The sequence below is a fragment of the Mugil cephalus genome, chromosome 1, assembly GCF_022458985.1.
Source record: "Mugil cephalus isolate CIBA_MC_2020 chromosome 1, CIBA_Mcephalus_1.1, whole genome shotgun sequence".
In the NCBI taxonomy this organism is placed as follows: Eukaryota; Metazoa; Chordata; class Actinopteri; order Mugiliformes; family Mugilidae; genus Mugil; species Mugil cephalus.
In genome coordinates, this window is record NC_061770.1 from 2,826,713 (window position 1) to 2,839,306 (window position 12,594).

A 12,594-nucleotide genomic window follows, 5' to 3' on the forward strand; every position below is an offset into this window, starting at 1 on the left:
GTCCATTCAGCCATGAGTCACAAAAGGGAGACCTACACAATATTAAGAAGGTGGTTATGAGGTTATTACTGAGTAAATGCCTATTACTTGTGGCTATTACTTGCTATTTTAAGATACTTACCACTCTAAGTTTGATCATTAAAGAAATTTCATATATCTTCTAAAATGTAACATGATTCATCCTCGTGAATGTTTGATATGTACTGTATATTTCATAGAAATCTGCCTACTACAGTACAAACACAGAGAAAGAAAACATCCCCTGGGAACAATGGACATTCCATAAGATATGCAAGACATTTTAATTTGTGTAAATTTGACTGCACTGTATTGCCATGCCTCATCTGTTCCACAGGCATTCACAGTTTGGAGTCACAAAGCCTTGAGATGAGGGTGAATTTCTTCAGGTTTTGATATGACTTAAATGCCTCAAATTGGCCAAGCAATCGTTAGCCTACCTATTGTTGTGTTAGATCAATGAAGTCCAACTCACCTGTGTAGACAGGTTTATTGTTTTAGTTCTACAGTCTGCAACTTCATACCTTGTTTCCCTCTCACAGCTCTCATCAACTATGTTTGTTGCTGCAGTAGAGTTTTAAAAAAGGTAAAAAAGTTAAAGCGACATCCCATAATAGAGTGAGTGTGATCATTTAACAGGAAGGGAGACCAAAGTGTCTCCTTATGCTTCTGTAGCATAAAATATTTTAACAATATTTTCAAATTCACACACGGGTCAAGCTACACACACACACACACACACACACACACACACACACACACACACACACACACGTACACAAATATAAATATATATATTGTCAGTCATCTGTCTGTGCTCGACTTCAGTGGTTCAGTGGATTGACGTTCCTGGACAGCATCCACCCACGCAGCATCCTCATTCTGATGCAACAGCAGCAACATACCCACACACTCCTGCAGTGATTGCTCAGGAGGCCATCAGCGTCTCCTTTTCCTCTCCTTGCCCCATGTTTTTGTGTGCACGGAGGCCAGGGAGGGAGGCTGTTATCAGACCTGGGTGGGAGCAGGGCAGGGCTGGACGCTCTCTGAACAGGGAGCACGGCAGGCTGGTTTCTCCCAGGGAGATAACTTTGTTCTGGGCCAGAAGAGATGACATCATGACGGATGGCAATGAAGATGTGGGCGCGAGGGGCAGGAAACCTTATCTCCCATGATGGCACCAAGGGGACAAAGACACACACATTTACACTTAAGGATCACACTACTGCTCACTGATACTCCACTAGACTTGAACTGTAGACACTCCTCGTTGAATGCACATACACACACACGCACACACAAGTGGCGAGTCTACCCTTCCCCTGTGTCTAGGAGGTGGCTGCCATTTAAAAGGCATAAGCAGACAGGCAGAGGGCAGGTCACTGTGTGTGCCTGCTGAGGTTTTGTGGTTCTCTCCACGGCCGGATCTGAGAACTTTTTGGGAAATACACCGAAGAGACTGATCTCAAGGAGGAGTACTTTAGGTTTGTACTGCATGAAAAAGAAATATTGCACGAAAACTGATCAACATTTATTAATATGCACAATAACACAGCAGGTTCTGACTGTTTGTGATGCATAGTAGTTACAAGGAAACCTGAGTTGAATTCATGTCTAATTCAAGTAAATGTTTAATGGATTTAAAGAAAAGTAGTTTGTGTAGGTAGAATGACTTTCAATCCAAACTGAAAGTGAGTTCAGCAGTGCTTCCTAAGAAGGTGAGCTTTCTCACCACTTCAATATATATATCTATGTGATGTATATTCATTTCTTTTTATATAAATTACCTTTAATATAGTTAATGAGTTGCTACATTGTGAGAAATCTCTTGTTTCTTCTTCACTTCAGCCATTAAGACCAGGATCCTGTATTATAGGGCAGCTGTCCTTATTAATGTTCCATATCTGCAGAGCATTAGTAAATGATCTATTAACCAGACACAAATTATGAACCTTTTATAGAGATCGTGATTGTCTTTTGACGATGTTCCTTTTTTAGATGGCTAAAGAAACTGACAGGGAGTATTTGTAGGGAGCTAAAATCCTTGGCCAGAGTCAGACAGGGTTATATGGTGTTCATCTTAATAACTAGACAAATCGGGTGCTTCCATTTTAGTACTGCTTTCCAGTCATAGCAGTTATCCTCAGAGATCCTGGGATCAAATCCTAACAAACCAGTGCAAAGCCTTTAGGATTCCTATAATATTGACTGGAGATCAGTTTTCCAGCTGTAGCTCATTAAGCTCTTTTTACTCGTGGACTAATCGACAGCGAGTGTTTACATACTGACACAACATGGAATAATTATCAATATCTTTTAATGGCACTACCTGTTTTTGTTTTTCTTTTTTTTTTTTTGAGTCTGACTGACTATTCTTTGTGACCTTTGTTTTTAAATTGATGGTAGATTGTTAAATTCTAATGACTCTTCTTACTTTCCAAACTTGCTTGCTTTTGGGCGTAAGAGTTTACTAGGTTCAAATCTTCATTAAAACATTTCTTGAAGCTATGTTAAAAAAAAAGTTTTTGGCACATTTTATTTTGCAGTTGTTCATTGACCTTTCCCTTATACCTTGATTTATAGTATTGAGCTTTTTGCCAAAATGCTGAATCAGCCTCAACTTTCATCAGCCTTGCAAGAATGATCTGTTGAAAAGCAAATATGGCAGAGAAATAGGATTTTCCCAAGTCATTTAATATTATGTCTCACGTCCGCCATACTGTAAATCAGTCAATATTTATGACTCAGTCACTGCCAGACAAAGCCGAGCAATCTAATAATGGGGCTGCTTTATAACCACTGTACACTGTTTCTGTTTGATTGTTATACAACTAATTAGCAACATTAACTGGCAGAGGTTCACATAAAACCTAATGACACATAATAAAGTCATCTTCTGTGCAGGTTTTCTGCGGTGTATGATGTGTCGTCTCCTGAACGTCTTGCTGGCCTTGCTGAGTCGCTTCCTGTTTGCGGTCCATGGAGTGGTGACTGTGTGGCAGGTGGTGGCTTTTAAAGGGGAGCCGCTCTACTGGCTGCTGCTGACAGGTGTGGCTCTGCTGGGTGTGGAAATGGCCGTCACTCTGAAATGTACCCGCAACGCAGAGTGGAAATGGTAACGGTTACTTACTGTGGCTCTCTCACACACAGAATGCAGACATTTAACATGGTTAGTAGACATCGCACAATAAACCGTGTTCTCGTCAGGATCGGGCTGTTTGGACCTCTAACAAATGTATAATTAAGACTGAGAGCTTTGTGCGTGTCTCTGAAATGTCTCGCGTTAGGGAAGGGTCAGGGTTAATTAGCCCTAACCCTAATGGAAATAAACAAGTACACAACAGCCTATTACATGTGTGCTTTCCAAGAACAAGGGTATGTATGTACCTTCAAACACACAACAAACAGCACTCGTTTTTGTAAAGCTGGAAAAAATGTAAACATAGAGGACAAAGCACACATGGATACAAAAGACAGTGTGGACACTGAGCCACTTATCTAGTTCTTTTTCCTGTTTATCTCATTAATGTAAATACTACTCATTAAAGTGAAAAATCCATTATCTGTGAAGTAACGGTCTCTGGCCGTTACTTCATGACCTGCACTGATGCAGAATGGAGCTGCTTTCGTGGGAGCTCATACCTCTACTGGTGGGACCTCCACATGACTCAAGTCCTGGTTATACTGTTACACACATGGTAGAATGAGCAGCAAGTTAACTTTTGGCATATCTGGAGTTTTCACAGTATGGACTTTTAATGTCCCAATAAGCCACAGCAGTGAACCAGCATGCAGAAAAGCAGGGCCTCTCCTGATGCAGGCCTCGCTAATTAAGCAGTGCTTTTCCTGCTTAGATAAAATCTACATACAGCATCTGCTCTCACAACTGTACCTTTGTGTGTTTACACAGCAACGCTTTCAGGTACAGTATTGATCTGCAGATCCCCAGCTTTTTGAAAGCATTCAGAGCCCACCACGACCAGGATTACTGGTTATCTACGCAAAACACAAAATAGTCTAAATAGTAAGAAATCTTCTGGTCACATTAACAAAATACAGCCATTGGGGAGATTGTGTAGATAGTCAGACTGATTACAACAGATGTCTAGCTGTTTCATCAGACGCTCATAAGAAACCTCACAACTGTGATCTGAAACGCTCTCTGTGAAGACACAAATGTATGGGGTGATAAACAAACTTAATAATGTCCTGGGAATCACAATATCTATTCTAAAATCCAAAGGCCATGAAAATATAATGCTGTGTGTTGTATATGAACCAAATGTTTACTTCACACTGAATTTGAGAAGTTGAAAAAAACCCTGAAGTGTTTTCAAAACTGACTACAGGTAGTGCTAGGTAGAGGAAAATATCAGAGGATATGAGTAGGTTTGATCCTCTGTAGATTACACATCCCAGTTCAGCCTTTCTATAAAATCCAGCAGTTGCCGAGATATTTCAGGCTCAACTAAAACGGACTGACCAACCAGCAGGCAACACCTGGAGCCACACCGCTGATCGTCAAAGTATCTCTTTAATAGCAGGTGATGTGCCAAAGAACTCCCTCTCCTGCTTTGGTTGAGATAAATTAGCAAGTATCAACCAGATGCTCTTCATGGATTTTTCTTTTTTTAGGGGGGTGACTTGAGGATTGAGATGCTGCGGGCAGACTTTGTAAACCTGCACAGTGTGGTGAATAAATAACTCCTGAACTTGTAACTGTGTGAACAGTTTACAGCCCATCTGCCCGTGGCCGTGAGAGGCAGCTTGCGTAAGGCCTGGACCATTCTCTGCCACTAAACTCTCTACTATCCTCCGCGGCTCTTTCTCTCTTTCACTGTCTATCAAAAACAAAATCTATTCCTCTGCGGCGTTATTGCTCTGTCTTTCACTGAGCTGATATTGTGAGGCTGCCTTCACATCTCTGTCACAGCTTCTCAAATCCTGTCCCAGAGAAAATCTCTCTTGCTGGCTTGGGCTAGCTATGACCAGCTAAAATAAATAATTACAAATGAGTGAATATTAAATGAAGCTAACCTTTATAGAGCGAGTATCAAATGAACATTTAGCATCACACCTCATCCAAAACCAAGCTATGTCTCATTGAAAAGCTGCAACTCTCCGGCACATGAGGACTGAACATCCACAGACACAAGCTTTCTTCAGGCCTCTCTCTTTCTCGCTGAGTCTTACTTTGAAGTTCTCTCCTCGTGGAGAAGGCTTTACACTGTCAAGTGGGATTTGCATATATGATGAGAATAATTGCCTGTCTGAAATGGGATGCTTCTTTTGGGAAAAAAAGGACTCTTTCTTCTTTAAAGGGTGGCAATAAAGACAAAAAAAAAAGCAGATCTCTAAAAATAACCTACCTCATCCATCTCCTCCCTCCATCCCTCTCCTTTGGTGGTCCTCTTTCAGGTTCTCCCCCATGGTTTTCCTCTACCTCAGTACTGTCATTCCGTCCATTTGGTTTCTGGAGCTGAGCCTGCTACAGTCCAAGCTGCCCGTCAACAGTTCCTCGGGCCATGAGCTACATTTGCTGGCTCATATCCCCATAGCAGCGGTAGGCGTCGTGCCACAAAACTGTCCTTCACACCTCTCCCTCCACGCAGTCACATTAAAGCATCACCTGATATCAGATAAGATTTTAAATCTAGCAAGGGGGTGGATAAATTATTAGTTGCAGGGAATGCGGAATAGACACATCAAGATTAAGTCCAGATAGGCTCCTGTTTAAAAACACTCAGATCTCTCCCTTCTGGGACGGTTTTAGTGTAGTTTCTTTCATGTAGGATTTGGGAGATATTTTGCCCCTCTGCTGTACTCCAGGCTGGGTGGCAGCTTTGGAAACTTGGAGACGTTGTGTTTCAGGTGTCAAGAGGTGCTGTCAGAGTAAACTCGCTGAACCTTGGCACAGGGAGGAGCTGAATCACAAGCCATCAATGTCATACCGAGAACGGGGAGGAGATGCCTTGTAGAAAGGATAACTGCCATTGTGTTTTATTGATTATGTGTTGTAGTTTTGTCATCGTTATATCTTTACTATACTGAAGAAGAACAGAGCGAAGAAACTAAAGGGTTCATCTGGCACTCTGGAACACTTTCAGTGAGATTAGATTGTGTTGTTTCCTTCACTCAGGGAATTGCGGAGGTGGATCCAGAGGACTGGGTGGCTGGCCTGGAGCAGACCATGCTCATAGTGTTGGTCCTGGGTCGCTGGCTGATGCCCAAGGGGGACATGTCACGTGACCAGCTCTCACAGCTCCTCATGGTGTATGTGGGATTGGGTGCTGACATCTTGGACATCTTCGATACGTTCAAAGAACCAGAGGTCAAAACCAACAAGGTGGTTGTCATCATCGGCCTGGCCCTCTTCTCCTGGGCGCTCATGCAGTTTCCCCTGGTTCTCACCCAGACACGACCCCCAAAGGGTGAAGCCCAGCAAAGGGGCATAGCTGGTGTCTTCCACTGTGCTGGAGCTCCACCCTCATTCACCTCCTGCTGCTCCAGTGAAGTGTGGAGCTTGCTGCTCACCGTGGGACTCCAGGACGGTCCGTTCCTGCTTTACCGGATCTACCTCATGGTGCAAGAAGAGGTACTTAACCAGCTCATGATTTTCTTCACCTGTAAAAATATCCTCATAGTCCTTTTGGAGCTTTACAGGATCTTTGTGGTGCAGTGTGAGCAACAGGAAGAGGAAACAGGGCTGGGAAGGTGTGCTGCTCTGATGCTTCAGTGTCAGTCCGAGGAGAACAATGAGGTGGAAGAGGTAAAAGAGGACATGGGTAAAGAGGAGTTCTGTGAAGAGCAGAGCTGTCATATAGACAAAGAAAGGGGAACCAAGAGGGAGGAAGATCAGAGTGGAGTCCAGGTAAAGGAAAGGCTCAAAATGCCGTGAGGCATGACTTTGGCCCTCAAGGGGAGGGAATGGCTTTCACGCACCACACAAAAATTTGAACCCAGCTGCCATCCCTTGTACCTCCGCCTGGTTCAGAGACAGTCTCAGCTCTCTGGAGGTTCAGCAACTAGAAATAGACAAGTCTCCACTGAAAAGATCTGAGATGAATTAATGCCTCTCCGGAAAAAACAAAAGGAAAAAAAAAAAACATTTTCTGCCTGAGAAAATCAATTCAACAATTTTAACATGAGCTGTTAATTCCTTTAATATTACAGAGGAATGACGGGGCATCTGAAAGTGCGTTCCAGTTCAGCATCTTTTTTTAATTGGCATGGTATTTCATTATGCTGTGTATGCATGTTGAGCAGAATGGAGGTGTTGATGAGGGTTACATGGCATGAATAGACAGTTTAAGCAAGTGATCAAATGTCTGTTTCAATTAATGGACCTTTTCTAATAAAGATATTTCTCAAAACTGTTTGTGCTGTTTGTTTTACTCTGGCCACCATGAGATGGCAGTGTTGCCAAGTCAACCAAGGCCTACTACAAACATACAGTGTATGTATATGACTTAACACGCATGCCACTTACATATAGGGGAGAATCTGTGAGATGCGCATGCAGCAGCACCCTGGATGTCCTGATCCTTTAGCGTTTCTTAGATCATATGATGATAATCTCCTAAACGTCTCTTTCCAAGACTTGATGATAAATGACGCAGCTATGTGTGTGATAAAATCAAAATATGGCCACATTCAAGGCAGTAATTAACAGTCAGGTGCGGTCGATCTGGAGGCACCTCATAAAGTATAGCAAGCAGGAGGAGAGGGAGGAGGTGTTCTTCCCTTTTCGAGGTTCATTTTTCTCTACCACACAATCAGCCCATTGAAGCCTGTGTGAGAGCTCAGCGCATTTTTTTTTTCCATTTTGTCTGAAAAAGCACACTCGTGATTACGTGGGAGTTGTTTAAGTTTGCCATGATTTGCCCTCTTTTTTGAGAGATGGAAAGCACTTTTGAGATATTTCTCCACAGCCCACAGAGGCGAGAGACTCTCAGAGCGCCGAGAAATGTTCGAGCAGCGTCACAGTGGGGGTAAGGAGCAGCAGTGCGACCCCTCCGTCCAGACAACGCCTCTCCTCTCTGGAACGAAGGCTGGGATGCAGCCATCCTGCATTTATGGATGACCCTCTCACTCAGTGTCTCTCACGCTGTGTTTGGCAGCAAGTGGCAATTCAATCAGAGGCCTTTCTACCACTGTGCTGTATCTCTGAACAAATTGCTGCTCTTCACCTGGCCTGTAAGATCAAGATAGGAACGGAGGCTGTGAATGAGTTGAAACTCTTTGTTTCCAACAAGCTCTTGACGATAGACACACACACAAAAATGTGCCACAGAAGAAATAAAGAGAGCATACTGCATGTGTGTTCTTCCCTCTGCTCCCTGTGCTAGACTATAAAATCCACAGATTATGAGCAAGCTTTAGTAAAACGATGACTTTAGGCTACTTCTGAAGCATTTTCTTGAGAGCACAACTGTATTTCCTCTGTGGCAGCACTTTAGTCTAGATCACTGATAGTGGAGGCAACTTTTAAAAAGGAAAATAATAATAGTCCCCTGTAAGCTACATAACACCGCCTCTGCTCCAAGAGGGCTCGATAATGCAGAGTTTACAAAGTCACGGCCAGGCAAATGACATCGCACGGAGCCAGCATGAGGGCGTAGCTTTGTCCTAAGCACCTGAGTTTGGGGGGGAATCTGATATTTGCACGACAATGTGACGTGGGCAATACAATAGGGTGATGAAAGCACCGCTTGCTTGTGAAGAGAGTCCTTTTCCTCTTCAGATTAACTGCATGCTTTAACAAGATTGTGCGGGTATGTGGGAGGATGGGGATGTCAGCTGATCCATGGGCTGCCCTACATAGATAGAGAGAGAGAGGAAGAGAGCGTGGAAACTCAAAGCCTGCAACTCCACTGCACATAGATAAAAAAAAAAAGAAAAGAAAAGTCAACCCTCTCAAGCCCTCAACTGTGAAATATCGTTCACGTGGAAAAGGAGCGACGCTGGAGCTGCTCCAGGTGCTCCTTAAAATCTCCTACATCTCTGATTGCATCATTTATTACGCTCTACAGGAAGCGTTTGTTCGTAATATAATTTTGCCACTAAATCTTTCAAACTTACTCTTATGATCATGTTTCTGAGGACAAAGTGGAATGATGGATCGCTGACAAGGTATCATTTGGTTGAGGGATGAGTCCATTAGTCATCCTGAAAGTACTCAACCAATGGATTCACCAGCAATGGCTGCTCTCCTAAGCTTGGATTCACGTGTCACACACCTTCCATCATAATGCATGCAGCCATCCACTTTATTATTTTCTGGTGGCAGGTTAAGTCAGGAAGGGAAACTGAGGAAAACTGAGCATTGGGACCTTATCAAGAAAAATTAGCAGAGAATCAATACTCTGTCTTTTCGTAATTTAAAAATAATAATAAATAATAAAAAAAAAACACACAGCTAATATGTAACTTTTTTAAAGAAGCAATATACTTGTTCAAGCTTCTACTAGAGAAACCTCCTGATTGGCATATTTAACACATTTACCAATTATTATGTTTTTCTGATATAGGAAATATCGTATTGGTATTTCTATCACAAGGTTGAAGGCTGCAGACGTTCCACTGGAATCACAGCGAGAGAGAGAGAGAGGGGGAAATTAGACCGGAGCAGGTGCATATCTCGTGACAGCGTGGAATGTTTTCACCACACGCCACAGTCTCCCTATTTTGTGTCAACTAATCAGGAAGTCCAAACACACCAAGGTGCGCCTCATCAGCCTCCAATCCTACAGATAAACCCGTCAACATGCCACTGAAACGGCACAGCGAGAGAGGAAGAGTGAAAACAAAAGCAAACTTCAAATGAACTCCACAACTTTCTGACAGGCGTCTGAGGATTCGACTCACATTGCCTCACGTACCGCCACGGAGGGAAACTAATGAGCTTTACTTCGCTGGTTGTGGATCACTCCGGTTGTCTTGTTTTCACAAAGCGAAGGATTTTAAGACAGAATCAACAGAACAGGGGTGCGTGATATGGTAGGTCTAATTTATGACAAATCATAGTGTACTACAATTATATTGACACTCCTCCTTGAGTCAGAGGAAACAAACATATCTGCTGTATGCAGCTTCTGGTAGTCAAACGCAGCAGTGATGAGTCCCTTGTGTTGAAGTTGAAGAGTTATCATTTCTGCAAAAAGATGTTTTTCCATTCATGTTTTGCAAGATAAAGGATGTTAACTCCTCCAAAACAATGGCACAGAAGAGGTATTAGGCTTAACGAAGCTATTCTTCTTCTATGGTAACCAACCAATTTGACAGGACTATGGCTTTACCCCATTCACATGACACTCCTGACATTGAGGATCAGGGCTAAACAGTGGTCTTCACTGTTTTTTTATGCTATATTATTGCTATTGCCATGCTATTTTTTATTTATTTAGGATATGTAAGTGTTTGAGTACCAATAGGCAGAAAAGCACTATATAAAAACAAGACCATTTACCATTTACCAATAGACAATAGTCTGAATTACGAGCTAATGAATGCTAAGTAAGACAGATGCTAACGTGAGAGAACCTGACTGTAGATGTCTCAGTACTAATGTAATGTAACAGAATAATCTCCAAGTCAAACTCCGCTTCCCAAAAGTTATATGCTGCCTCCGTCAAGAGTCCAGACTTTTCACCCTGACTCCTGAACATCACTCAAACCAGGCAGACGCACAAATATTCAATGCGGTCACATGAGGAGAGGCAGCTTTTTGATAGAAAATAAAACCAAAAGGCAATTGTTGGCAAAGAAATATGGTAAAAGTGGAAACTGTGTCTTGAACCATAGAATGACAACAACCCTCTGGGAGATGTAGCTGTTAATGTGCATTCGACACATCCTCCAAACTAAACACAGTTACACAGGTGCTTTAAAGATAACTATCTAACCTAATAGCAACTACTCTAAAAAGGTAGTTTTAATTCTATGCTGTATTAAATTTCTTTTTTTTCAGTATCCTCATTGTCATGGATCATGTGTGCAATAAGGCTATTATTAATGCATGATTTCCTCATTATTCAGTCACTTCAGTAAAGATAATAGCAGGCATGCTGGTCTAGCCTTAACTCAAAGATAAAAAACAACAACAAACTTTCTGAACGCCAAGGGCCCCCAAAACAAACCACAAGAAGAGGAACACATTTTTCCATTCAGCAGTCAATTTCTTATCTGTTACTTTGTATTGTTGTGGCCATACAGACGGTTACTGCTAAAATGAACACTGTATCTCTTTGCGGTACATATGTCTGTTCTGAAAATATAAACAGCTTTGGCTACTTTTCATCTGTTATTATATCCATTTACTTACTATTATTCATATTTTTACCAATGAGTATGACAATTAATCCAATCTTTATCAAATGTTTTACAAATGGATTAATTGTAATTTGTGAATAAAAAAATGTGGACAAAATGAGAAAGTCATGGTCCATGAGAGGCTGTGTGTCTTACTTTTAAAGCCAAAGCTGTTGATTTGTGGTCTCATCTTTTGTTAATGATTTACCATGAGCATCAGTAACTCATGTACTGTTTCAAAGAGGGTAAACTGACAGATTAGGGCAAATTTGACAAGGACCAAATTGTGATGGCTATACGACTTGGTCAGAGCACCTCCAAAAATGTAGCTTTGTTCTGCAGATTTGCAGTGGTCATAACCCATCTAAAGTGGCAGCAGATTCACTGATACACATGGGAACCAAAGGTTAACCTGTGCTATATGATAAGACAGACAACACACAAGTGAAAACTGCTGTAACAGTTAATGCTGGTTCTGAACGAAAGGTGTCAGAACACCTCAGTGGATCTCAGTTCCTGTGGTGTTTGGCTGAGTAACTGAAGATCAGTCAATCTGCTCATGTTGAATCCTGTCATCTGCTGAAAGTGCCTACAATTGATTCATGTGGGCATTGAAAATGGACCATGGAAGAATGTGGCCTGGCTTGATCTATCACATTTTCTTTTGCTTCATTTGATGGTTCATGATTCCCTAATCTGGGGAACACTGAGCACTAGAATTCATTATGTGAAGAAGGCCAGTCATCAGAGACAGTGCGATGCTTTGGGTGCAATTATCCTCTGGAAAACTTTGAGTGCTACCTAATATATGGATATTACTTTGACAAGTAACCACATACAATACCTAAGCACTGTAGTAGACCATGTCCATGCTTTTATGGAAACAGCATTCTCTGATGGCAGTGGCCTCTTTCAGCAGGCATGAAGCAAGCATAAATTATTTAGGAATGGTTTGAGGAACACAACAAATTCAAGGTGTTGAATAAGCCTGGATCACTATCCAATGCAGGATTTGTACAATATTTGGCAGTTGGTCATAATGGGTTTATGTTCTGCTGGGATGCTGCAACCTATTACATTTTAAATTATTTAAAGATGTGGCTGGTGCTCTATTGGAATGTTATTACATTTAAGATTTAAGAACTTTAATTGTCATCGCACATAACATACAACAGACTTTAGTTTGGCAGCAATCTCTAGAAACATAGATAGATAGATAGATAGATAGATAGATAGATAGATAGATAGATAGATAGATAGATAGAT

General features: G+C 41.9%; 1 protein-coding gene across 1 annotated transcript; it reads left to right on the top strand.

The window, feature by feature from the left end:
* Positions 1 to 973: 973 nt before the first annotated feature.
* LOC125019997 (transmembrane protein 26) lies at positions 974 to 7,308 on the top strand. The gene is made up of 4 exons (XM_047605192.1): positions 974 to 1,502; positions 2,923 to 3,133; positions 5,437 to 5,581; positions 6,158 to 7,308. The coding sequence occupies exons 2-4, from the start codon at positions 2,937 to 2,939 to the stop codon at positions 6,914 to 6,916; spliced, it is 1,101 nt and encodes a 366-aa protein (XP_047461148.1). The 5' UTR covers positions 974 to 1,502; positions 2,923 to 2,936; the 3' UTR covers positions 6,917 to 7,308.
* The last annotated feature ends 5,286 nt before the right edge of the window (positions 7,309 to 12,594 follow it).

Bases quoted from the DNA above. Each gene is read 5' to 3' on its own strand.
- LOC125019997 (XM_047605192.1), top strand. From the start codon at position 2,937: ATGATGTGTCGTCTCCTGAACGTCTTGCTGGCCTTGCTGAGTCGCTTC. The intron at 3,134-5,436 runs GTAACGGTTACT...GTCCTCTTTCAG, and splicing joins CGCAACGCAGAGTGGAAATG to GTTCTCCCCCATGGTTTTCC. The intron at 5,582-6,157 runs GTAGGCGTCGTG...TCCTTCACTCAG, and splicing joins CTCATATCCCCATAGCAGCG to GGAATTGCGGAGGTGGATCC.